This window comes from Miniopterus natalensis, chromosome 21 (genome assembly GCF_054644295.1).
Source record: "Miniopterus natalensis isolate mMinNat1 chromosome 21, mMinNat1.hap1, whole genome shotgun sequence".
NCBI classification, from domain to species: Eukaryota; Metazoa; Chordata; class Mammalia; order Chiroptera; family Miniopteridae; genus Miniopterus; species Miniopterus natalensis.
Genome location: NC_142101.1, coordinates 17263577 through 17290766, shown reverse-complemented (window position 1 = coordinate 17290766; position 27190 = coordinate 17263577). Strand labels below are relative to the sequence as shown.

General features: G+C 45.4%; 1 protein-coding gene across 1 annotated transcript in view; it reads left to right on the top strand.

The window, feature by feature from the left end:
* The first annotated feature begins 8122 nt into the window (after positions 1-8122).
* The window catches only part of BRINP3 (BMP/retinoic acid inducible neural specific 3), a 134814-nt gene continuing 115746 nt past the window's right edge, over positions 8123-27190 (top strand). The window contains exons 1-2 of the mRNA XM_087828839.1: positions 8123-8177; positions 21237-21522. Of these exons, the coding sequence (XP_087684965.1) occupies positions 21287-21522 (236 nt within the window). The 5' untranslated portion in view covers positions 8123-8177; positions 21237-21286. The remainder of the gene's footprint in view (positions 8178-21236; positions 21523-27190) is intronic.

The window sequence follows — 27190 nt, the reverse complement described above, 5'->3', positions numbered from 1 at the left end:
TGTACGTCCTGTGAGTTCGGGAGACACCGCAGAGGGTGACCGGGCCCCACGGGGCTCCCACCACCCCTCGCCATTCATTCTGTGCCCCATGTGGCTTAGTAGGAATCTTAGGAACTGTCTTTGCGACATGGGGAAAAGGGATGATTGGAGAGATCAGATGCAAGACGAGAAATCACTGCTACCCCGTGAAGCCGTGATAAGAACATTGTGATCGTCTGTGTTCGAGGCCGCTGTTAAATTGAGCAGAATCAAGGCTGGCAGGCAGCTCTGGGGTTGGCAATCAGCAAGTCACATTGTGGCACATGCACACGCATCGGAATACACTGTGTGACACATACAGCAACGAGAAACGGGGAGCACGGTGGGGAGCAAAGAGAAAATATTTCTGAAGTATTTTGGAATTAAGCTTCCTGTAGCTTTAAGAGACAAATAGAAAATACGTGAATGTTAATAATGGAGAATTCTGTGATGGTAGCCAAACATATAAAGGCCAGTATCCTCCGATGACTTTATATGAGGCATAGAAATAAATCTGAATCTTCAACTAAGTTTTTGAATAATAAAATTACCACCAGATTTTAAAAAGAGAGTTATAAATGATGATTTTTTTAAAAAAGACAAGAAAGTAGAGTAAAAGTGGTGATAAATCACAAATATAGCTTTATTTATATTGTGATTCTAAATAGTGTTATAGGAAAATTTCCAGATGTGAGACCCTAAAGTGTGTAATGACAGAAATTTATTTTTTTAGACTCTGAAATCTTTATGAAAACCTTATTTTTGATTAAACAAGCATCTCAAAACTGTATGGATCAAACAAACTGCAAGTATTATTTTACATTTATGTGAAATACAGATAATTTACATTAGAATCCTTTAACGTCCTGCAGCTATATTAATGGGAATTCCGTATTCGTCTGCAAGACAAATGTTGGTGTTTCTTATAATTGAAATTGTTCTTAATAAATTTTTAGACTTATAGGAACTTTGTCTTTTACCAAAGAACAGCATCTCCAAGTCATTCGTTTGTCCATCCATCCATCCATCCATGCATCCATCCATCCATCCATCCACTCAAAATTGCTTCCCAACTTGATCAGGTACAATTGAGAAATTTGAGTTTTATGCTATTTTCTACTTGTGACTTAATGGAAATGTAGTATTATGCACCAAAAAGCTGAGGTTTATGCATTTAAGTATGATAACCTTAGTTATAATACTCGAGAAAAATGTACATGATAGATACATTATTGAGAAATATGTATATGATATGTAAATATCTACCACTAGAATGAGAATTTTCTTTTGAAAGTTCAGAGCATTGATAAAATCAAGATCTTTAGGTGTTTCCCAAAACCCCAAATCCAGAGGAAAAAGCACAGATTTCTTTAGGCAAATGGTAATGTGATCTTCATATCCCCAGGGCAACTGTGAAGAGACATAATTTATACATTCAAAATGTCTGATTCTGAAGACAACAAATAAGGGCAAAGTCCCTTTGAAAAAAAAAAAAAGGTTGGTGAGGAATTTAAACTGTATTCAGATCTTTCATACAGGGATATAGAGTAATAAAGGACATACAGGAATTTATTAGGATGCTGGGAGGGAGCCTGAGAGACAATATCACAACATCGGGTCAGTGAACCTCATAAATAATATTGAAAATACTTGAGCATTACTACACAAATTAGAATTACTTCAGACTGTTTCATTTTAATTGTTTCAGTGAAAGGTTAGTGTTTACTTCACCAAAACTGATCTCCTAGAAGCTCACGTCCCAGAGAAGGAGTTGGCTCGGGCAGAGCCCCAAGGAGAGCAGTCGCAGTCCAGCGCTTGCACCATCCCTGCTGGCCAAGAGCGAGCCTTAGGCCTGGGCCTCGATGCTGCCAGGAGAGGCTCTGCTTTCCCCCCACGAACGCTGCCTGGCAGGAGAGGACGGGAGCCAAGGCCCTGCCCGGCTCTGCCACTGCGTGCCTTGACCCCGATCCTCCAAAGAGGGGGCTCCTTATCACCCATGCAGCTTAGAGGATGTGGGGCCCAAGGACCAGCATCCCTCTCCCGGACCGTGGCATCGTTTCTTGTTGGGTTTCTGGGCATGTTCCTGGCAGCCGTGGGCCCGACACCCCTGCTGCTGCTCTTATCTCCGAGTTTCCCCTCGGCCGCTCTTCCAGAAGGCCCCGCGCGGGCGCATTTGGCTGTTGGCTCTTGTCTGTGGAGCAGTCAGCTCCACAGCGAGTGGAAGAATAGCTACGTCACTTTCTTTGAGAAAACAAGAGGTTGTTGTTGTTGGTTTTTAGGCGAATTGGGTCACTTCGAATGGCCAAAACAGCAATATTATATTGTGCCTTGCTATTTCTTTTCTTCTCAATATTTATAGATACTTGGAGGGCATTTAATTCTTATTTCATAACAACGTATTTTTATTAAAACATAAGGAAGGATGACAAGATTGTCTGATGATATTATGCTTTGCTGTGAGTTCACTGGTCTTTAGTTTTAGAGACCTTATGTTTAGGCTGAGACCCGGCAATTATTCCACTCTAGGTTTATCATTTATTCTGTTGAGGTTGATGACTTTGCTTTTCTCATTCGACACCTTGTCTTAAGAAGTGCTTGGCCCATAGATGACAGTCAATAATTTTTTCTTTCTCTCTAATAAAAGGATGATTGACGATGTGAATAGAGTGTAGGGTGGACTCAACAGACCTTTATAGTCATCAGTATACTCCCCTTATCCTCTAACTAGGACATAAAGACTGTAACTTATTTTTATATTCTTACAACACTTAGCACCTTGCTTCTTATATGTAATACTATCAATAAATGATTGCTGAGTCAAGGCTCAATAGATATTTGGTGAATTGACTTTTAGGCCTGGTTTCTTTCCGTAAATATGAAAGGGATCCATAGTCTTTTAAAATTGCCTTTGCCTGTAAATTCATAGTTTGTCCTCAGAGGCACAATCCACGATCAACGTGAAGGATTGTGTTTTTATCCCCCTATAATGTACTCATTTCTTCAGAATTGGGGGTGCAAGAGATTTAGAGAGATGTAGAGATGCCAAGAGAGTTGGCAATCAAGTAGCTCAGTTCCTGATTTTCATTAGAAGGGGCAAAAGGCCGTAGATGTTCATGAGACACTAAAATTAATGATGCATCCTAATTAAGTAAATGTTCAGCCTCTTTTCTTGATTGCAATACCCTACAAAATACAAGGAGGCTCATACCAGCCTTTCTGTGAAAATAAACATCTTTCCACTCCTTGTCTGTCTTTCTCTTGAGGTCTCATTTAGATCTCAAATTTCTTTTAATAGTTTTCTAATTTCCATTGGCTTCTGTGTTTAATCTTACTGCACTAAGTGTCTTCTCTTCATACCATATATTTTTATAAAATCTTCAAATCTAATGATTATTCACTCTCTTATGGCTAAATCAGTATTTGTTATAACCAAATCAGCATGGGTTGGGTGCTCATATGTGTGAGACTCTATGCTGAGTAGTACATTTGCTAAATGAACAGAACTATTCAATATTATGAGTCTGTTCATTTATTTCTGGAAACTAGTGCTATGCTCAGTGCTTGCAACCCCAATTGCTATTCATTCCCTGTGTAACCCAGTTAGAAGAATCAGCTTGGTTCTTGATGAAATCAAGTTTCATCTTGATGAAAGTAGCTGGAGAAAGGGAGTGGCCGTGAAGAAATCCACCTAGAGTTTGGAGTCCTAAAAACTGATTTCCAATTCTGAATCTACTACTGAGCTTGTGACTTTTGGGAGATGAATTGTGCTCCTTGAGACCGCTATTTCACATATGAAGTGTTTATAACCAAATGGCACAGTTGACATTGATATAATCTATTTAGAGAAACAGGCCTATAGTAGGCTCTTAAAAACTCAATGAATCTTTCTCTTTAATAATTAGAAATTTGTATTCATGAGCAAATAGGCTTTAAGTGTGGATTTTGTTTTCAGCCCTTACAACAGAAGACAACCAATATGAATTGGTCCTATATCTTCCGTCTTTTGCAGTATTTCAGGTGAATGCAAAATTTTAGTTTTATAAGAGCACGTTATAGGTTTTATAATTGTATCCTTGCCTGTGTAAATCCAGGTAGTAATGATCACTGCCAGTGAATTGTAGTGTTGATATTTGTCTTTTAGCTTTCCATTTCCCCCGCAAAATAGCTTGCATTTAATACTCAAATATTGATGCATCTGAAAGAATAAAGAAGACTGATATGGCGTCAACCACTCCAGAAAATTGAACACTCCCCAGTGGTTGAAGTCTTAAAGCTTTTCTCCTAATTAAGAAAGCCCTTTTTTAATGGAACACAGATTTTTTTTCCCCGTGTTTTCATCACTACGCAGTGTCTTCATCTCTCCATTTATTATTTCATAGTGTGTGTGTGGTTTCAGACGTAAGTCAGGGCCTAATTAATCATCATATTTTGAACGTTGCCTCGATTAGAAATTTTAGTGGATTAATAGGTAAGAAATACATTAGATGGTGTGTTTATACTTAAAAGAACAGGAGCCAGGGTAGCAAATGGAAACATCAGCAGTGATGCAAAATGCGCTAAAAAAGCAGCTGCAAATGTGCACTGAGGTAATGCAGGTGCTCCACGAAGGGGGCCTAATATATGGTGACTGGAGAAGATTTGGCTTTGGGTGGTGGGCACACAGTGCAATATACAGATCTTGTAACATAGAGACCTGTAACACCCGAAACCTGTATGATCACATTAACCAATGCCACCCCAATAAATTTAATTTAAAGAAAAATAAAATAACTCCATCACAAATAAATAAAATGTATAATTTCTGAGAAAGTTCTAAGTACCGACCAGATTTGTCCTTGAGGTAAGAACCAGCCAGGGGGCGTAAAAGCCCACGTCTCCATTTTGAGGCCCATCAAATGCAACCATATGACTTAATATGATGCTCACATGCTTAAATTATCTAATAAACTTTGTTAGAAACTGTTTTAAAGTTAAGAAACCATGGGGCACAGAATTATTTTTTTATCCTGTACCTTCCCCCCCACCCAATTATTTCAAAGAACAGCAACTTCCCATTTATTTGATATAAAAAAAAAAAATCTAACCTTATGTTTTGTAATTTAAATCAACGAATAGTTGTGTTTTTTTAAATAGCAAATTAGGCAAGTAAGGTTAGGCAGCACGTGGAGGTCTTATGTGAAAAGTATGTTCTCTCTACATCACGGCTGCTGGGTTGTATTTGTAGTGGATGTGATTTGGACATTCATTCTCGTGTGGATGGATGTCAGGTCCTCCAGCAAAACCGTGTCTGTAAAACACAGAGAAAGACACGGACACCATCCATTTGGTAAAATGATCGAAGAAAAACTTGTGCTTTATGACATCATTAGGGCTGGAATACAGCCTGAGGAGAGAAAGAAAAAAGTTATACAGACATGTCCTTACTGAACCCCTTCCCCCAATTTTCATAACAATAACGATGGTAGATACTTGCTCGCACCCACGGTTGCCTTGCTGCTGTAATATGCCACTTAGCTATCTCCTGGGATTTTATACTACTGATTTCTAGAAAATTGATTATCAGAATGAAGTGTATTCTAATCAATGGTATCTTAATACCTGATATTTCCAATTAGGTGAAGGCCATCTTGTGTGCATCAGGTATAAATTGTGGGCCAGTTAAATTTATCATTAAATGTGGGGGTTAAAGGGTTTACAGTGGAGAGATTGACGATAATAGGGGAAAATAATTTAATAGGAATACGTCACCAGTTAAATATATCCTATAACTCAGAATTGCGACCATTTCTCTTAGAGGAAGTCTCCTTCCTTTGCGCACATCCCAAACGGTCAGCTGACACGTGGAAACCAAGTTCATTCAATTCGCAGGATTTGCATTCTGCACTTGGTGCCACGTATGTAAGCGCCACCAAGAGCCTTTTGGCCTGTTCCCCCCGGTCCCCCAACCTGCTCTTCATAGGATGGGCGGACACAGGCGGGGGCGCTGAAGACTCATGGACACCAGAGGGCCTTGTGAATTCTCAGTCCCATCGCGGCACGCAGGTCACTATGTTGGAGGCTACGAATTGCTACAAGAATCTGAACCAAGATGCACACGTTCGTAGGAGGTTGCTATAGCTTGAACTTGCTTTGCAAAATTATATATAGACATATACACGCGCACATATACATGTGTATACTTTAAGGAACTGAAGTTGTGTATTCTTTCTGGAAGTGAATGAATATTCTATGTTAGAACATGCCCAAGGTGTACCAAATGTACAGACATGGAGCTCCTACCAGAAACTACTTATTTTTGGGAAGGAAAGCAAGTCAATAAGAAATAAGGGAGGTATTTACATATCCCTTTACAGGCGGGCAAGGAAGCCTGACTTGGTTTCAGTGGTGACTGCAGCAAGGGAAGGGCCTTAGGCCCTCAGGTGCCTCCGCAAATCCCCCTACGTCACACTCACCCTTACAGACGCCAGTTCTCCTGGGAAGGAGGGAGAGAAACGTTTCCACCGACCCAGCTCCTGATTTCATACCAGGGAAAAGAGATGAATGAACTGGGGGGGAGGGAGCGAGGAGCAACGCGTTTCCTTTCCAACCGCAGCTCACTTACCAAGAGCACTTCTCTGCAGGGCGGATGCCTGTTCCCTCTATCATTCCCCACCTCGGTGGGTGCAAGAAATCCATCTCCACTCAACCTCTCCCTCCTCTCTGGGGGAGAGGGAGTGGGGGGACGGGTAATGCTTAGGCTTCGGGGTCCAGAGGAGGGCAGAGCTGCGGGCAGAAGACTCCCCCGAGCTCTTTATGCAGATCCTGGCTCCCGGAGCCAGCCAGCGAGCCCAGGGAGGGAGGGCCGTTCCCTAAGGAGGGTCCCGGGCTTGCCAGGGCATCCATTTCCCGGCCCAAATAGAAATCGCCCACCAGGAGAATCACCAGCCCCTCAGTCGCACCAGCAGTTCCTCGGGGGACGTGGGTCTCAGAGAGCAAAGGGAGGAAGTTCCCCAGTTGAGGGCGAGGGAGGGACTCTTGGGATTTGGTCTCGCAGAGGAAAGGGGTTTGGGGTTTGGGCTTGGAGCAGGGATGGGACCGTGGAGAGGCAGGGAGAAGGGAGCGAACCCGCACCGGGCAGGCAGGCGGCGCGAGGACGGCCCGGGAACGCGCCCTGCCCCCCGCGGAGCCCTTTCCAGTGCGCTCCCCGGGAGCCGGGCAGGGACGGGGCGCGGGAGCCCCGCAGCCTGCCCCCTGCGCCCCCAGGGACGGCCCCGGGACCTCCGAGGCTCTCGAGCCTCCAGGTGCGGGAGCTGAGCTCTCGGGCGGAGTCGCTTGGCTCGGGCTCGGGGCTGCGGGCTCCGCGGTGAAATCAGCACCCGGGAGAGCTCCCTCCGCCGCGCCCGCACGGCCCCAGTCCCCAGCCTCGGCCTCGGCGCCTCGCGGCCCTCGACCCCCTCCCCCCAGCGCCGGTCATCTGGTCACCCCGACGGGGCCAGGGTGGCTCCCGGGGGTGGCGCGCCGAGGAGAGGGGCCGTCCTTGCGCCCCGCGCGGCCGCCGAGCCGGGGGGGTCCGGGGAAACCCAGCTGGGACGCGCTGCGGGCGCCGCGCTCGCCGGGCCCCGAGGCTGCGGAGCGCAGGGCGCGGGGCGCGGGGACCCCAGCGGCGCCCCCGAGGCTGCGCGCCCCCGGCTCGCCCCCGCCCGGCCCGGCCCGGCCGCCTCCTACCTGCTCGCGCTCCGTCCCCACGCCCGCAGCCTGGCTCAGCCTCGGCTCAGCCGCGTCGCCGCGCACCCGCCCCTCTGCGGGTTCACCGCGCGCCGCCTGCTGTTCCCGGGCGGCCGGGCTTCAGCTTCTCACCGTCAGGGCAGGGGAGCCCCTGGATTGTCATTTTGTCTGCCCAAGGACCGTCACACACACATATATATGTATATATATATATATGCTCTCTATCCACCCAGCGCCCCCCCCGAAATAAAAGGCGCCTCCTCCACATGTTACTCCCCTGCCTGGGGGCGCTTGGCTCCCCGCCTGCCTGGGCTTCGCTCGGAAGTGCCCATCATTTCACGGTCCCTCCGCCCGCAGCTCACGACTTCGCCTGGATCTGGGGGATCATGGAGAATCCGCCTGAATTCCGGATGCATTTTCTCTCACTGTCATCCTGCTTCCTGCGGTTTCCCCTGGTAAGTTCATTCTCTGTGCACCTTACGAGAGACCCGGCGCTGCTGTTATTACTATTAATTTTTTTTAATAGGCTATGGTGGTTCGGAAAAGTGCCTTTTTTTTTTTTTTTACGTTTTTGTGACTTCCAGAACTCGGGGACCTCTGTGCCCACGCATCATCGGTGGGCAGTGGCAGCCCCGCAGAGCCAGAGCCCGGGCGACGAGTCACCTCCCCATCTTTCACGTCGTGTGTTTATTTCCATTTCCATGCCCGTCGCCGCTGCGGGCTGGAGGGGACACCGACCGCCCTCCCGCCTCCCGGTCGCGCTCCTGGGCGCACACGCTCGCGCCGCCGGAAAGGTCACATTTTAGGCTTCTCCACGAGCGAGCTTAAGAGGGACCCCGAGGCAGCCGCCGGGTCTGGGGACGCTCGCGAGCCCTGGAGCCTCAGAAGGCGGTCGGGGTCAGCGCGCGTTCACTGCAGCCGGTTCCGTGACCCAGGGAGGACTCGTGTGAAGTGTGCTTTTATGGGTCTAGCAGGACACTGGGCGCTCAGAGCCACTATATGGTAAGGGGCCTGAGTCTCGGGTGCACCATTTGTGTGTGTGTGTGTGTGTGTGTGTGTGTGTGTGTCTTACCATAGCCCACATCCCACGGGAGCACAGTATTTCGGGCACTGTCTTCCCATTCTGGGGTCGTGCTGGGGAGTGCATTTCTGATTTTGTGAGTTTCGCCGGCCAACAGTTAACTGGACGCGGGGTGTTCATTTAGAGGGGAAGAGAGCTCCCCGAGGAAGGCATTGGTCATCCCGGCTCTCAGGCACCGCGATTCAGGGACAGAGCTTACGTGGGAAATGGGACTGCTCCGCTCCACACTTGCTCGGCCCCAGACTCCGTTTTTAATAAGCATGTAATAGGTCAGTGTTCAGTGTTGGGTTTTTTTTTTTTTTTCTTTTATGGACATGTTTGTGGGCTTAACTGACAGTTGCGGTTATCACGTCCCCTTTAAGTATAGGCGTGCTGGGAAACATTTACATCTCAGCGTTTCCTTCCTATATTGATAGAGACACTGCATTCATTCCGCGCCAGACCTGCGCGCGTCAGTAATCGCTGATGAATGCCGAGGGTGAGGGGTTTTCTCCGCGCCCCCCCTCACCCCCATAAGGACAAGTTTCTGGTTTCTGCAACATTTCCCTCTTGGGATGGACCCAGGCGAGAGCCTATTGTTCAAGCTTTTTTCTTCCCTTCTTTCTTACACTTTTTTTTTTTTTTTTTTATTTCTGGGAAAGAACTATTGCCGTCGCCATTGAAGGCTGACGCGACAACCCAAGTAAAGCTTTTAAAATTCAAAAGCCCTTCTAGCTTCCAGGCGTGAGCGCTCCAGCTGCAGCTTGGGCCCATCCCCGTCTCGGGCTCCCAGGGCTGTCCCTCGGCTCCCAGCAGGGCCGCGGGGCTGAGAGGGGCGCCCCGCCCGCGCCCGGCCCCAGTTCCCACCTGGCCTCCCCCGTCTGGCCGTCCTGCCTGACCAGTGCCCTCAGCGGCCCCGACTTCAGGGGAGGGAACCGGGGCTCAGCGTGACTCCCCAGTCCCAGCCTCGCCTCGGGAGGGCTGCTGCTGCTGCGCAGGGCGCAGGGAGGGGGGACCAACTTTCGGCGCAGTCGGGTCTCCTCCCGCCAGTCTTCCCGGGATCGGTGCGGAGGTAAGTGCGCGTGGCTGGGCTATAACCCGACTCTCGGGCTCGGGGAGGGGGAAGGCTCCTCCGAGAGGCTCCCGCAGCCTCAGGCGCTTTAGCCAGAGGACTAGCAACAGGCGACCGAGCCCGGGGATGCTCCGCAGCTCCCGGCAACGCCGGAGCCACCTGGGCGCAGGGCGCGCGCGCGGGGGCACCAGGTGCCGGGCTGCCTGGGCTGGGCGCTGGGCGCTGGGCGCTGGGGCGGGGAGGCACCGTGAGGGGCGCGGGGAGGGACTGTGCCCCACGCGCCCCGGCCCCGTGGCGCAGGCTCCGCACTCAGCCCTGCGGCGAAGGGCCGCCCGCCGCGGGCACTCGCAGCCCCGGAGCGCAGCGCGGGGCGCGCCCGGGGAGGCGCGTCCTTGCCCAAGGCTCCGTTCCCAGGCTCCCTCTTGGCCTCGCTTGGAGCCGGATTCTCTTCGCTGTGCCAGAGAACAGACCCGGGAGCTGGAGCCTCTCTTATCAGCGGCCTTCTGGGTCTGTGTTAATTAATTAATTAATCTTTAATGAGCTGTCCCCTAAGTCTAATCAAGGAGGGCCCTTCAGTTCTGCCTGCTGTGTAGAGCCCGGAGAGCCTTCTGCGCCCGGCCTGCTCGGTTGGGTTGGGGATGGCTCACTGGCTGACTTCTGGGGCTCTGGGTTAAAGTGTGCTGACCAGCCCTCCCTCCCTGCCTCTGTCCCTCCCTCCCTCCCTCTGTCCCTCCCTCCCTCTCTTCTTCCCACCCTGTGTCTCTTTGCTACCCTGCAGGAGCCTGGAGGGCGGTGGGTTGGGGGAGTTGATTTGAACTTGGAGCTGGAGCTTGGACTCTGAGGTTGAAGTTCATCACCAGGAGTGAGGGTTGGGAGCCCTTGAGCTTCTAGGACATCCGCTCTCCCGCTGGGCTTGTATTTTTGTGTCCCTCTGTCCTGGAGGTGGGGTGGGAGTCGGGAGGACCTGGGACTGGAGCCCTCTGCTCCCGCTCCCCCCCCCCGGGAGGGGGTGGTGTTTTCTGGCCACGGGTCGCTGCTGGTTTGGCAGCCAAGCAGTGGCACCGACTTCCAGGCTGCGATGGCTGGTGTCCGGGTCCCCAAGAGTTGAAGCAGAGACCATCTCACTTTGTGCCAGGTCGAGGACGCCCGGGAGCCCTGTCGAGCTGGGACCTCCTCCTAAGGGGAACTGGGGTGGGAAACGCTGGGGGGCTCTGCCTCCGGAGACAAGGTGCCCATCCCCAGCTGTGTGAGCCGCCAGCCCGAGCCTCGGAAAGAGGGGCCTGGGTTTGCTAAATCGCCCAGTGCTATTGCTTACCAATATCCCAGCCTCTCCAGTGCGAGTAAGCGAAGGAAAAGCCTCAGGGTGTAAGACTGTCACAGCGGCTCAGAGGCGGCGATGCAGGGCTGGGGGACTTTTCCTTTGGGGTGCCTCCTGTATGTGTTTGTCAGCATGCCGTCGAGCAGGTGAGGACTGATGGCCTACGTTTTATTGACAACCATGTAACCTGTGCTTGACCCACCCAGGGATCATTTTTCTCTGTTTCAGGCGATGGGAATATATGTATTTTCAGATGGTTTTGTTATGATGCATAACTTAGTCCTATTCACATCCGTGAACCGTTTTAACTCCATTTACATGTTTAACATGCATGCAGGCACTGAAGCGTTCAACTTGCGTTGGTTTAAATGTTTAACAGTGTTGCCAAAATCATAAACTGGGCCAAGGTGAGAGGGGGGGAGGGGGGAGGGGTAGAGAGCTAGAGGGAGGGATGAATCACCCCATAGAGTCTGTAAGATGATAGCACCAGAAATGCCTTAAAACAGTGTTGTTGTTAAGGTCACAGGCCTTAATATGTAAAGGACACTTGGAGAACTATTAAGGGCATCTTGAACTAGCGTTTAAATTCTGACTACTTCACAGGAATAGTTTATGTCATATTTTTAATTTAAAAAATCCTTGGAGTGGGGGTTGGTTGCCTTGTCAAATAGGATGGGAAGAGTTTGCCCCAAGGCAATGTTATATTTGACCCCAGGGTAGAAAGCTTTGGGCTTAGAAAACCATTTGGAAACTGAAAAATAAGATCTGAACAAATTTAAAAATATAATGGCAAACCTCCCATAAATATAGCTTTTTTTAAATTCCAAGTTTTGTAGATGCATAATTTTAGCAGCCAGTAGATATCTTCCACTATCGGATTGAACAAGAAAGCCGATTAGAATGGCAAGACACATTTTGAATGTTTTAATAAGTTTTAGTACTATTATGGATATTGTTATGTTGTGCTTACAGGTTGAAGGATCCTGGAGTCCCCACACAGTGAAGCCAAAAGTATTAATAAGACACAATCCTAAAACTATTCCTTTTACTTCTAACATTTTCTCTTCTCTAAGAAGTTGCGTTCTCTGGAAATATGTTTAGTACTTACATTTATTGCCGTAGATGCCTGATCAATAGTTGTTCTGCTTGTAAGGCTCACTGATAACATCTTGAGGAAATCTGAAAGATAATTGCAACTTTGGGTCATAAAATTGCAAAGTTTTATTACTTCTTTTTTTTTTTTAGTTTGATGCAAGAGGTAGTTTCTACTTCCCCGGAGAAAGCAATTTATCAATGAAGTCCAGTTCCTCAATTCCATTGCATTTTACCCTCTGGAGTTGTATTGTAGTGAACTTGCTCAGTGTGTGTGTGTGTGTGTGGGTGGGTGGGTGGGGGGGTGTGGGTGTGTTTGGGTATCTTTATTTTTGGGTGAGCGGAAAAGGTACTTATTTTAAACCTACTTTGCTTTAATAATGTTTTCCAAATGAAATAGACATGCTACCATATATGATTGATTTCATTTATCACTTAATCAGATAACATGTCACTCCAGCCTCTCATATTTTCTTTTAATAAACTCAACAATATAATGCCCATGCACATTTTTATAAATACAGTACATCTTGATTACCTTTAGGCAAAATGATTGGTATGTAATAGTTAAGGAAATCAAACCTAAGTTGGAAGAAACCATTGGAACTCTATGAGAGTGTGTGTGTGTCCACGCATACGTGTGCATTATGTACACACATGCATGTATAAAATTAACCTCACCCCCAGATTTGTGTGTTTTTAAAATAAAAATGGAGTTTCTTTTCAGATTTTTGCTCTGTTTCTACAAGTGCAAAGAACTCAACTGGTAGGACTTCAAAGCTTCGATGCTTTGTTATCAACCTATGCTTCAGTTTCCTATATTTTCTGTTATTTTGATTTTTTTTATATTATCTCTAGCATGATCAGTTACTGACTAGAATAAGTGTCTAAAATTTTAGTGATTTAGGAAGTTGAATATTATTATTAAAAGTTCAAGCACGAACAGAAACGTAACACCAATCTGTGCAAGTTTTGCACAAAGGTATCTCTTATTTAAAAATATCGCAAAGGCCCGTGGATATGGTTACGGCTCAGGATGAATGAGGGGCTCTCTGAAGACTGTTAAGGTTTCCTCTCCGCCTCCCAGCAGCGGGTTATGGTGAAGAGCAGACTGGGTAGGCCTGGGGCCCCTTCCCCAGCTCATTTCCAGTTCTGCCTCGTTAGTGGGATACTAGTGCGATTCTTGACCAGTTTCCATGTAATTTTCCTCATCTCCCACCTGGAGAAAACAACATCTACTTTATAATATTCTTGTAAGTAGCTTTAAAAGGGCAAACATTATGAAAACAAAATATATTCCGAAAAATATATTTACATTTTATTTATTTCTGTCTTTCTGGATAGAGTTCTCTTTCTATACAGATGCAATGTTGACTCAACTTTGTTTTATTAAATATTAGTACCGAATGTTCTTGGTCTTTGGCATCACGGTGACTAATGAGTTTAAACAGTATTCCCTTTGTTTTGCTAGATAAATAAACACATAAATAACACACTCAGGAGGCACATTAGTTCTTGGTGACATTCCTTCAGGCGGCTCTGGGGGAAGAGCCCCTCTGGCAGGGACAGTTGCTCTTGCTTGACTTCTCGGTGCCATTCAGGAAAAAAAAGCCTGATTTCTTAGCAGATTTATATCATTAACCTGAGGATCTCTATCAGTTTAATTGAAAACAAAGACCCAAATATTCTTAGGTAACAACTTTCAAAATGGTTCAACTAAAAAAAAAAAGGCCAATAATTCCTAACATCTTTTACAAAGTACGTTCAGCTTACCAGCGTTCATTAGGCGACATCGGACATCGCTGGTGTTTTAATTTAGCAGCTACTTGGGTAATTTCATTGCGATATTTGGGAGTGTGATTTTAACCACCTTCCCACGCATCTCTAGACGCTTTTATGATTTTATCGTTTGTATTTCGTAAGTTCCAAAGGAAAACAAAACCAAAAAATAATTTGTGCTTGAGTATTATTGGCTGCTAATGGATGATCCCGATTCTTAGAAGAACGGGATCGTTAAATAAGGCTTATTCTACTCTAGAATCTGGGAGTGATTCCTGAAGATGAAATTTCATCGCGAACACTAATGGCCTTTCTACTGAAAATGTATCTGGAATTTCATTGGCCTAACTTTCTTTCTTTCTTCTTTTGTTTTCTTACTGATATCAAATAACCACTCTCACCATGTCTACTGGTCATCAGATATCCGCATCAATAACATTTTAAGGGTTTTATCACTCTCATTTCAAGGCTGATTTGATGAGTCATTAAGAATATTTATATCCAATTACTCATTTGCAGTCCTATCCAGTTACAATATCTCCAAAGATAATTATTTCATGAGCTGTGAATCCACACTTCTGTGATTAATGTTTGAAATAATGTGCTCATGCCAACAACTCTGAGATGTTCTCAAGTTTGGGTTCAAGGCAACAAGTCATGAATAACTAGTTGATATTCTAAAAATTGAAATAAACCCAGTGACGAGTTTCTAACCAGTTTCTCCCCAAGACTGATAGTTGTGGCTAATGTATTTTTAATGAACTGAGTGGATTACTAGGTATTTTATCATGAAATAAATAGTTTGGTTGATTTTTAAAAATGTTTATCTTTAACCCAGTATAAATTCAGATAACACACAATCTAATAAATTAAGAAATCTTATAGATTCTCATTCTATATTCATTGCTATTTCTTAAACACAATTCATAATTTCCTAAAATTTTTAATATTTGTTAAGTTTAGAATTAACAATGCAATTTATCCTTGTTGTGACCTATTTTTGCTTATAATTAATTTTTAGGAGTATTTGTTTTCAGGCCTAAACCTAATTTACTGAGATGTGGATGCCTTTAAAAGCACCCAAAGCATAACACATTTTCTTTAATAGCTAATAAAGGAGCTACCATGTTATAGTTCCAGAAAATTAAATCTATAAAATATACATTTATTGATTAAATTAATAAATTTGTGAACATTACCTTCGAACGTATTATAGCTCTCTGCTCTATAAGAATTACTGTCTCATAATGGTGTGTTTCATTTAAATTCCATTATAGATTGATTATGAAAGAGTACTTAATAGATAGACTTATTGTTCTTGATTTCTGTGAATATTGGCCAACCTCATCAGGACTGAGCTGTTTTTTATGAACTTTCTTGGAGTCTTGCATGTTGTTCATTTGAAAAGCTATCTCCAGACTATTGCTCGATTAAAAAGCAATGTAGCCTGAGAAGACCAGAGTTGAGTCAACATGCATTTTAGGTTTTCGGTGTCAAATAGTTGCCAGGATATAAACACAGTATTACTCTATAGATTCATTAAACACCCACTCTCACAACCAAAAATATTTTCTTTAAAATACATCAAGTGGAGTTGTTTTTTGCTTAACCCCTTCACCTTTTCCACCAGCCCTACAACCCCCCTCTTCCATGACAGCTGTCAGTCTGTTCTCTATGAGTCTGTTTTTATTTTGTTTGTTAGTTTTGTCCATTAGATTCCATATATGAGTGAGGCCCACATGATACAATATATAGATGGTGTATGACAGAATCGTACACCTGAAACCTATATAATTTTATTAACCAACGTCACCCCAATAAATTCAATAAAAACTAAAATAAAATATGTCTAGTGATGACCACAAATATAAGCCAGTTTGGGGGGGAAGTGATTACATAAAATTAAAGAATAAATTTACAACCTGAATCGCGGGTTCACTCAAGTGTCATATTACAAACTCACGTGTTTGCAGGTTGCTTATAATGAATGTGTGCTTTACAATTCGTAAAATCTTTGATATGCATATATTTTTTTAAGTTCAAGTCTTTGTTCCTGGTTTTAGATATGCACTTTAGAACTGTATGCAGAAGCTCCTTCTGTTGTAGCTGAAGTAAATAGAGAAGAAAAGTTACTCCCATCGAGAAGTTCCTGGGGTAGATGACATATTTAAGTGGCTTTCGTGTCTCTATGAGATAATATTTCTGATGGTTTGAAAAATCAGCCCTGTGAATCTATGCATAGAGATCACTGGTCGTTTTCAGAAGTGAACACCTCTTAAATAGTAATAAACACAATCTCAATTTTTAGAAGAAAATCATAAAAGTTTGACTAAATCATGGAGTAAAGTTGTCAAAAATTAAGATAATTAACCCACGCTTTACTCAACCTTTTCTTGTATGACGCCAGACATATTAACATGTAGACTACATCTACCTTGCTCAAAACATTTATATCGAATGGCTCTCCCTACATTTATAGTAATCAACTTTCTGATTACACATTCAGACTTGTCCCTAGTGGACAATGACAGAGTTACAGTACATTTTATAAATGTGAGAGGCCATATTTTTAAGATAAAGACTTGCCGACTTGACGTTGGATTGGTGTGCTTGTGGTAGGTCACCTCTTTCTGTTACTTTTCGCTCTTGTGGGTTTATAACTACCTTAAGTCCTCCTGAGTATAGTAGCATGTAAACTATTAACAACTCTAGGCTGGATGGGTTTCCATTCTTGGATCTCCCAAAGCTTCACAATACGCTACTATTAGCCTCTTTTTTATTTTTTATTTTTTAAGTGTCTTATTGATTTTAGAGGAAGGGAGAGGGAGAGAGAGAAAAACATCATGGATGAGAGAGAGTCACTGATCAGCTGCCTCCTGCAGCCCCCGACTGGGGGTCGAGCCCGAAACCCGGGCCTGGGCCCTGACCGGGAATCGAACCGCGACCTCCTGGATCCTAGGTCAACGCTCAACCGCTGAGCCCCGCTGGCCGGGCTGTTACCCTCTTTAATACCTCTGTTTGTTTGACCAAGTTGTGAAGGACTTGCTCGCAGGGACTGTTTTAGTGACCCCTGCGACCCCCAAATGGTTAACACGCTCTCGTGTACCCAGTAAAGTTATGCAAGATGCACTGAAGTCTTTTTTTTTAAACTTTCTGGGCTGTTTCTTTTTACCTGCTTACACTAGCCAGAGAGCGTCCCCATGTTAACCTGGCGTCACAAATGACGACTGTACCTTCTCACTTAACCGCTTTTTAAAACAGACCCGAGCCTCCTTGCTTTAAATCGCGCCCTGTGGTTAAGGCCGGCCTGGAAGTGAATCTCTCTAGTCGTTTGGCTGCTCGGCCTGCGTTCCAGATGGTCCTTCCCCTTATTTATTTCAGCTGGTGAAGCAGTTGGGCGCCTCTGAGTCACGGCTTTAAGTGGTTTCCACCTTAATGAGGGGGTCAGTCCTCGGAGGAGCAGGTGCTCCGAGGGAACTAACCTTGGCCTTGATCCTGTCAGTACAGCCGAGCGGGACCAACAAAGGGGGAGTTAAATGCTCCTGCCTAAGGGGGAGCCGATCAGGAGAAGTGAGGAGTCGGGGAGTCCCATTCCTCAGCTCCGCCCAGCGCATCGGGGACGTTGTTCTTAAAAATCCCCGAGCTCAGGGCCGCCCGGCTCCCTTTACATTCTAAGCATAAACTATCTCAGCGTTTCCACTCGTGTGATCGTATCACAAAAATATCTCGGTAGGATTCAGATCGCACTTCTTTCCAATTCGTAAGAAAAGTGGTCAGAGACTAAGGAATAAAGCTCAGATGCAGGAGGTTTTGCGTAGTGTGTTTAGGTTACAAACTGGAATTTTAAAGTCAAATCCGAGGGATGGGGCAGGAAACCTATTTATAACCAGGCGCTCCTGGCATTGACTGCCTTTGACAACCAAGACGGTGGGTGCAGTTTATAAAGGACAGCTGAGAAGCCGGTGACACTATGGTGACATCAGGATTTATTTATTTATTTATTTATTTATTTATTTATTTATTTATTTATTTATTTATTTATTTTAAATATATCTTTATTGATTTCAGAGAGAGGAAAGGAGAGGGAGAGAGAGAGAGAGATAGAAACATCAATGAGGAGAGAGTCATTGATCGAGCCTGCAACCCGGGCATGTGCCCTGACCGGGAATCGAACCCCGATCGCCTGGATCCTAGGCCGACGCTCAACCGCTGAGTCATGCCCAGCCGGGCCAGACATTAGGATTTAATACGGAGGCTCCAAATGGAAATACGCCTCTGCTGTTTCTTGATTGTAGTCCGAGATATTAAAAGTCATCGTCGTTGGTCAGGAGAGTAAAGCGTATCTTGTCCGTAAAAGAATTTTGCCACTTAAATGCCCGTGTTCCTGGCAGCGTTGTTTACAAAGCGAAGACCTGGGAGCAGCCCAAGTGCCCAGCGGTAGATGAGGGGATAAAAAAGCGGTGGTGCGTGAACACGGTGGAGTACTACTCGGCCCTAACAGAGGAGGACTCCAGCCCTGGGCGACAGCCTGGGTGGGCCTGGAGAGCATCGCGCTAAGTGAAACAGGCCCGTCCGAGGAAGACAAACGCCACAGGATTTCACTTAAACATGGAACCTAATGAACAAAATAAAGTAGCCCACAAAATAGAAACAGACTCATAGGTGCTGAGAACAGACTGACGGCTGTCCGAGGGGAGGGGGTTGGGGGGCTGCGTGAAAAGGGGGAAGGAAATTAGCAAAAAAACCAGCCTCTCCTGGACACAGACGACAGTGTGGTGATGACCAGAGGGAAGGCGGGGTAGAGGGAGGTCGGAGAGGGCAAAGGGGGGTCAGTGGTGATGGATGGAGACTTGACTTGGGGTGGTGAACACAGTCCTACGTACAGACGACGTATTATAGAATTGTGCACCTGAAACCTATATAATTTTATTAACCAGTGTCACCCCAATAAATTCCATTAAAATAAACAGATAAAGCCAATAAATAAATACCTGATACTAACATCTTTAAATGGTTTCCCTACACATTATTTAAGAAAATCTTTCCATCTACTTATAGGTTAAGTCTAGGGAATGAGAACCGTGAAACCTCTTTAACACATTTGGTCAAGGAAAAGATAACAACAGTGGTCTGGAGAAGTCACAGAATTTGAGAGTAGGACCTCGCATGCCGTCTAGGTCGGTCTTTCCCTGTTTTTTCTGTAATACTCTGGGTCTCACGAACTCGTGTGCCTGAGCCGAGTCAGGTTTAATTTTGTGATTTAAGATTAAGGAGTTAGGGATATAATTACATGATTTCACACCAGTCGGAAATGTGCTTTGAAACCTTCCTAATGTCCCTACCCCATGCCAGGCCCTATTCTCGCTGCTCACACAGGAAAATACAACATTTCTGCAACAATGATTAAATGTTGTGAATTTGAATATATTTGATCAGCAGAAGGAAAGTGTGTGTTTAACAAAGATAAGAAACATTTGCTAGTCACAGGGGGGTTCTACTGTTCCATGGTGCATAATGGTAAGTCTTAGTTTATGAACGTAAGTGAAATATATTAATTTTAAGAAAAATGGTGTAGCTCCCACGTAACAAAACAGTATGTAAAAAATATCTATTTTCTCCATGAGAATTGGGAATTATGAGTTGACTCACTTGACAGTGCTCCATTCATACAAATAATTGATGGGGACACAGCCAACCCCTATTTCAAACTGTTTCTATTACATGATGTTATTTTTTCTTATGATAAACCGTTTTCAAAATGTATTCACTTGGAAGACTTCCCATGTTGTTTTCAAAATGGCATATTTTAATCACCACGGTGAAGGAACTCATACGGCTGGGGCAACTCATCTGGTGTGATGGGTAAGACCTTGGATCGAATGATCCAGGCCATTCACGCTGTATCCCTATTTTGACGTACTTTATAGTCGCAAAATTATTGCCTTATACCCCTCACATATAAATCGTTTCGGATTAAATTGTGAATTATAGGGTTATCACCAGAAAGCAAATTAAAACTATCAATTGCCTTATCCAACCACCAGAGAAATATGACAACCATCATTAAAATATTTACCTAATACTGCGCATTTTGATTGCTTTCTAAAGAGATTTTGCTGACTAAAAACTTTTACAACCCAAACTTTCTCATTAGTAGAATTTATAGACTGCCTAGTTTTATGTGCTATAAATAATGATGCTGGGAAAATGGGTGAAGAGAGAAAGTAGAATTGAATTCAGATATTTGTAGGGTTTTTTCCGTGGCGTCTAGACGTTGCCTCAGCTGCTTCCTGTAAAGTCGCTTTGCCCGGCCACCCTGGGGTCGCGCGTCCCGCTGCTTTCCTTTTGAGTGCTCAGAAAATTAATGTACTGTTTTCGTGGTTTACATGGAATGTGCATCATCTTAGTTTCTGCGTTTGTGAATTGTGTGGCATGCCTCTCTCTCGTGAATGGGACGCAGAGGCACACTGACGTCTTTTAAAGATCCTGGAAATAAGGGAACTGTGATTCTGTTTAAATAATCAGGGAAGTTTGTTTCTAACAGGGTAATGGGAAAAAATACCCGAGCAAACATACGCTCTACTCTCACTCCCCCGCCTGGATTCCTTCCATTCATTCATTTGCCTGTATGGAGACAGAGAGACACACACTAATCACATATATAAGCAATCACTTATTTACCTATGTGTTCTTAAACCCGTAGTTTTATTCCGTCCAATTTTATTTTATTATTTTATTTTATTTTATATCTTTATTGATTTCAGAGAGAGGAAAGGAGAGGGAGAGGGAGAGAGAGAAACATCAGTGATGAGAGAGTCATTGATCGAGCCCCCAACCCAGGCCTGTGCCCCGACCGGGAATCGAACCCCGATCGCCTGGATCCTAGGCCGACGCTCAACTGCTGAGCCACGCCGGCCGGGCCATCCAGTTTTATCTATGTCATGAAAATAAACCACCTGAATCTCTTTAACTCATCTTGAAGCGTTTTTCTACGCTAGCTAACCAATAAATACACTTAGTATTCGATTTTCTAACGAGCTATAACATAGTTAAGCATCCCTTGCTTGTTTAGAAAGTGCTCGATGTCATAGTTCAGCAGAAGGAGACTCTGCAGAACCTGTGGCTCTGGGGGGGCGCGGTGGCGGGCGCGGTGGCGGGCGCGGTGGCGGGCCACTGACGCTGTGCTCCCGCAGGTGCTGAGGGCCGGCCCCGAGGATGACGGCGCCGCGAGCCCCGAGGAAGCATGAGATGGCGGAGCAGAGCCGCTGCTGAAGCCGCCTCGCCGATGGCTCTATGGGAGTGGGTGGCCCTGAGTCTGCACTGCTGGGTCGTCGCCGTCGCTGCTGTGTCGGAGCAGCATGCCACGAGCCCCTTCGACTGGCTCCTGTCTGACAAGGGACCCTTCCACCGCTCGCAGGAGTACACCGACTTCGTGGACAGAAGCCGCCAGGGGTTCAGCACACGGTACAAGATATACAGGTACGGGGCGGGGGACAGCGGGACACCTCCCGCCTCCAGGCGCGCCCTGGGCCTCCCCGAGGGCTTTCCCACGCGGGGAGGGTTGTTGTTATTTAATATTCGCCTGTTCTCCTGTTATTTAAACGTGTTTCTCATAGGCGTGGCATATTCTAGAAAAACGTGGCAAGGGTGACCACTGGGATGCCCCTTTCGTGTTCTAGAATGCTCCCCTGCCCCCGCTGAGGTTGGGTTCCTCGCCGCAAGCAGCCCAGGGGGTTAGGCGAACGCTTCCCGGTGGTGTTTCCCTTCTGCTGCGCTGGGCTGCTGCCTCCTTGGAGCTGGACATGGAAGTGGCACCTTGTGCTCGTCCCTGAGAAGCTGAGTCGGGTCATAATAGTCTTACCTGACAGGTGCCTTCCGAAGCTGGCAGAAATGGCTTTGGGATCAAAAGAGACGGACGCCTAGGTCATGCTCGCGAAGGCCCGGAAAGGAGAGGGGATTGAGAGATACGGCCTTTAACGTTTACTGCTCTTCTATGGTTACTTCTAAATAAGTTACACAAAAGGAGTCGTGTATTAAATCCAACAGACCGCCTGTCCCCTCCTCCCCCCGAGCCCAGTGAATCCATTAAATAGGGGACTGTACCAGTGGCTGCCTGAAGCTGTGCCGCAGAGAGTGGTTGATGAGTTTTCTTTGGCTCGTTTCTTTGAGACGGAAGCTTACAATCCCAGGCACTGGTTTAGGATGGGTGGAGAAGCCAGACCCAGCTCTGCATGGGTGTGTCTCTGTGTAGATACCATGTTTTATTACATGTTGTGTCTGAGCGCCAGTGGGCGCAGGCCTTCTGGCCTGTGTGCGTCTACACAGCGTCCTGGGAAATGCATCGATTCCATCGGGGTGCTGAACTAGTTCTCTGAAGCGTCACAGAATTACTGGGGTGCCTGTGTGTTTTAGTAAGAAGTCCCTTAATCCAGGCAGCCAGAGCGTGGTCACAAGTCTACAAAGGACTTACTCTAATTTTTTTGTTTAAATGAAGTGGCAGTTATTATAGACTCTCTTTCTGAAACGCAGTAGGAAATAGTCTGTATGATTCCAGCCGCATTCCTGTCTACGTGCGTGTGTGTGGGTGGGTTTTGCCCGCGTTCCTGCCCAGGTCATGTGAAGCGACTTGAGCTGAAGGCGCTGAGATGTCTTCTGTGTCACCTTTCTGCAGGGGGCTTTTAACAGTCCATCAGCCAGGCCGGTGCTCGCCCGTCTCCAGGATCTATCGACGTCTCTGTCGGGAGGTCGGAGGCGTTGTCTTGGGTGTGATTGTTGGAGTTTGGCTCATCGGTTGAGTGGCTGTGACTTACAGACATGGCCGGGCATGTTTTTAGAGGTTCTGGGCGGAATGAAAGAGAGACGTTAACATTGCGGGGTGGCCACAGTGAAAGGCAGTGGGAAAGCAACGCCTTGGGTTGGTTTGCAAGGCCCCGGGGGTCCCTGTAGATCTCACGGGGCCCTATTTCCTAACGACCTCCATCGGCCCTCTGCTCAGCTGCCCTGCGCCTTTGCCCCCGTGGCCTGAATGAGCATGTCTGGAAGTTGTCTGCTTGTAAACAATGGAATGAGGTGTCCCTGTCCCCTCCCTGGACAGGATGATAGCTTCTTACGTGACCTTCGAAACATTGCCTAATGGTCGTTGATGGTTGCTGGGAAATGAACTATATATAATGTGTTCATGACGATTCCTTTCGTCTTGCCACAGGGAGATGTTTCACTTGTTGAATTAGCATTTCCCTAAATCCCAGAGAGTTCTAGTCACTCTCCATCCCTTGTAGTGGATTTGAGTACTTCCTGGAGAAGTTAACTTTATTTTTGACATAACGGACGATCTCAAATCCAAGGGTTAGACTAGCTTTCTGGGTTTTTTGTTGTTGTTACTTTTGCTTTTCATGTTCGTCTTAAAAATAATTATCAGAGACTTTATCTTTCACAAACGTTTGCCCTCAAATACAGAATTTGTGGTTAAGACACATAGATGGAAAACGGATATTTTTTTCCATTTTAATCACTAGGTTTATCGTTTTTAAAAGACCACATAATTTCCAAAAGTGACCCGCAAAATTCTACTAGTGCCTGTTACACATCTGAATTCGTACTTTAAAGGTCCTCTAGTTGATATTGGAAAAATTTCAGTCATGAATAAAAGAGAAATATTAACTCAGAGGTTTAGGATTTATAATCAACTTTCAGAAAAGCCGGTTCTTAATGAGGATTGCATATAATCTCGTGATTATAAATAAAAGTCATGCTTTGTAACAATTAATATAATTTGTAAGAAGTAATTTTTAGTCTAACAGTGCATTCATGTTTTTTGCCATTAAAATGAGAAAATGAACAGGACTGCTAGTCCACACGATTATTTACAGAAGAGAAAATAACAATTTTGATTTTTTGGCATGCAAACTAATAATTTATTGGATTGTTTACCTCTCTGTGGTTCCATCTTACCAAGCATTCTAATTCTTCTCTGTCGCTGTCTCTGTGGTCTTCTCCCAGATACAATTACCAAAATTATCAGTATTGTTTTCTTGTGTTATCACTGTTCTGGGTCTTCCGAGTTTCTAATTTTCTTTTTAATGGGTTCCCATTAAAGAATTATTAAAAGTTTCTGAATAGTTTAGTGATAGTCAAGAAACAGAGGGTTTCACAGTATTTGAAAGTAGTTGACTTATGGGCAGGTTTATGGGTAAGGTGCCAATACCCCAATATATTCATCCATTCTGCTGACATATGATTTCTCTTGCCTGCCTCCACTCTTCTTAGGGATCTTTCTGCGTTTCCCATTTATGTGCAGGCTGCCTGTTCCCTTCCTTTGTGAGAGCTGCGCAGAGGGGAAGAGATGGCTTCACACGCACTTGCCCGCCTCCTTCCTGGCAGGCCTTTCCCTGGCTGCTCACTTAAATAGATAATAGCAGCCAACTAATTAAACTATCTCTCCTGTTAGCCTCAAATTAGCAGAGGCCCTGTTTGGCTGTGGCCTTATCTTAAAGAAACACAAGACCATTATCCCAAAACAGAAGAGAGAACTAGATTTAAACAGACACCCCCGATGAAAATTTATAAGCTGTTTGTTCAAAAAATGTAATCTCTCAAAGATTAACCGTTGTATGAAAAGTAACCTTTACAGTCAGTACTAAGTTCATCCCACATGAGAACACTGTCCATGTTTATTATAAAAATCAAAGGGGGTGATATCTTTCTTTGCAATTATTATTATTTTTTTAGAAGTGAGACTTTTTTTTTTTGGATGGAAAAATCAGAGATTCCCAGAGCTAAGCATGCCCTCAAGATTCATCTCCTCAGATGATAGGTGTTTCAGTCACGCTACTTAACCCCCATTGCTGGGGTCACTGCCAGGTGATCACAGCCCTTTCTTTCAACGCTTCCAGTGGTTGGGACCTCACCCCACCCCAAGGTGATCGGGTCCGTGTCCATGCAAACCTGCCTCTTGGCGGTGCCTGCCTTGTGCCGGGTTAGGATCCGCAAGCTTGCGCCTTCCAGCAGCTGCACCCACAAACCTGCTCACTGCTCGCTCGCATCCCTTCCATCTCCTGATCTCATTCAATGTAATAGAAACACAGCGTTGACTCATTCGACACTTAGGGGTGGCATTTCTAAAATGGGGTCCTTGAACCGAGATCTCCAAAGTGAGCATGGGCCATACAAAAGCTTCGAGAAGGTGTTCCCCGGGCAGAGGCCATCGAGGTCACGCTGATCAGAGGCAGAGCTTGGGAGACCCGGAGGACCGGCCGGGTGCCTGGTGTCGGAGGGAGCTGCGGAGACCAGGAGCTAGGCCTCGGGGACTTGCCACCCAGAATGGAGTTCAGCTCTCCTCCGGCCTCGCGGAGAGCTTGCTGGAAGTTTACGATCAGACGCTCTTGGGCTGATCGGATTGACTTCTTAAAAGATGACTTGGTGCTGTGGACGTCATGGGTTAGAGGGAACGTGCCAGTAGAAGCAAGGACAGCCCTTCATGTGGCCGCCTAACAAAGGACATGATGAGAACGCGGGCCAGGCTAGTCATAGGGCGAAAGGGAATGTCCCCACTTTCTTGAGTTCTACCTCGGAACAATGCTCCCGACTCCTCGGTCCCTTAGGAGCCGCCCTGTTGACGAAACAGCAGGTTCTAAGAAGTTCCTTAGTCTGTCTCCTTATTGAACAAGCGTGAGTTGATTATAATCTGTGCTTGTTAAATGGTTCCTAGGAAATACGCATTTCCCCCCCAAATTGAAAGCAAACGTTATAAGCTACGTTCACAAATGGATCAACACAAGCAAGTCATCTGCTGCTGCTGTCCCCAGTGCCAGCTGCCATCGATACTGTGGATTGTCACTAACCACGCCAGGCCCTGCTCTTAGCACAGGCGGGAGAACTGCAAGTAGGGGACATAGCTCCAGGCTCCTTCGCTGTCCCATCGCGGACAGACACCCAAACGTGGGGGTTTCCGATGGAGTCTTGGTCAAAGTATAGTAGATGAAAATCACAGTTTTCACTTTTCGTGTGCGACAGGGAGTCCGAATGCCACCAGCTTCTGAACGGCCCAGAAGGTGAGCAGACTAATTTGAATTTACAAGTTGTCCGCTACATAGGATTGTTCTCCAAGTGACTTAACTTCGGAAATCGGAGAAATAGATCTCAGAGTGGCAATCGGATAGTTCGTGGTGTCCAGTTGCAGTAAAGTTCGATGGCTCCGTATTGTGCTTGCGATGTAATTTCTGGGCTTCGAGCGTGCAGGCCGAGCTTATCGGGGCGCAGCCTGTCTGCGTGTGCGTGAGAGCAGCCACAGGCGTGGGTAGAAGCGTCCTGCTCCATAGAAGTCCGCTGAGATGTACCTATTTGTGATTTGAATTTTTGATTATTTCCAGTGCATCAGTCTTTCCATTTGGTGTGGATTTGCATGTGAACGAGCGTGACTTGTGCCTGGGTTCCCCTCTTACCTTCAGTACCCCCCTCTTGATAGCATCATTTGGTTCCTACTTTATACTAGAAGTGAATGCCCAGTAGAGCTCATGGGTTTATGTGCAAATTATTCTTTCTCAATTCTCTCAGCAACGCAGATAAGCTTTTGAGTGACATTTTAGAAGAAAATGCATAATATTGTAGATTAATATTCATTTAATTTGCATGAGACAGAAAAACAAATACAGTTATGCAGGAGGAAATTCTTGAAAGAAAATGGTTTACTTGCAGGTTTATGCATATGAATGAACTCATTTTCCTGTAAGATTTTTTTTCCCATTGAAAATGAAATCATCTTCTGCAGTTTAATAATTTGTTATGAAGAAGTAATAAAATTTCAAAAATAAAATTTTTACAGGAAATGATCTCTTAAATTTACATATGAGAGCTTACCTATGCACGTAGACTATCAAATGTTTTTAAAATCAATTAATTAAGCAATGGCTACACTAAGTGTATTACTTAAACAAAATTTTCATTAGAATTCCAAAAATATTTTTATTTAAGGTTAATAATTTTATGAGAATTTATGAATGTACTGTCCTCGTAGAAATGGCTACTCAAACTAACATTCTAGCCTGAGGAACAATACATAATATGTCATAAATTACCTATTTCCTGAGATATTTTCGTAATTACCACACTATCCTGTAGTTCTAGCAGACATATTACTCAAGAATAAGTT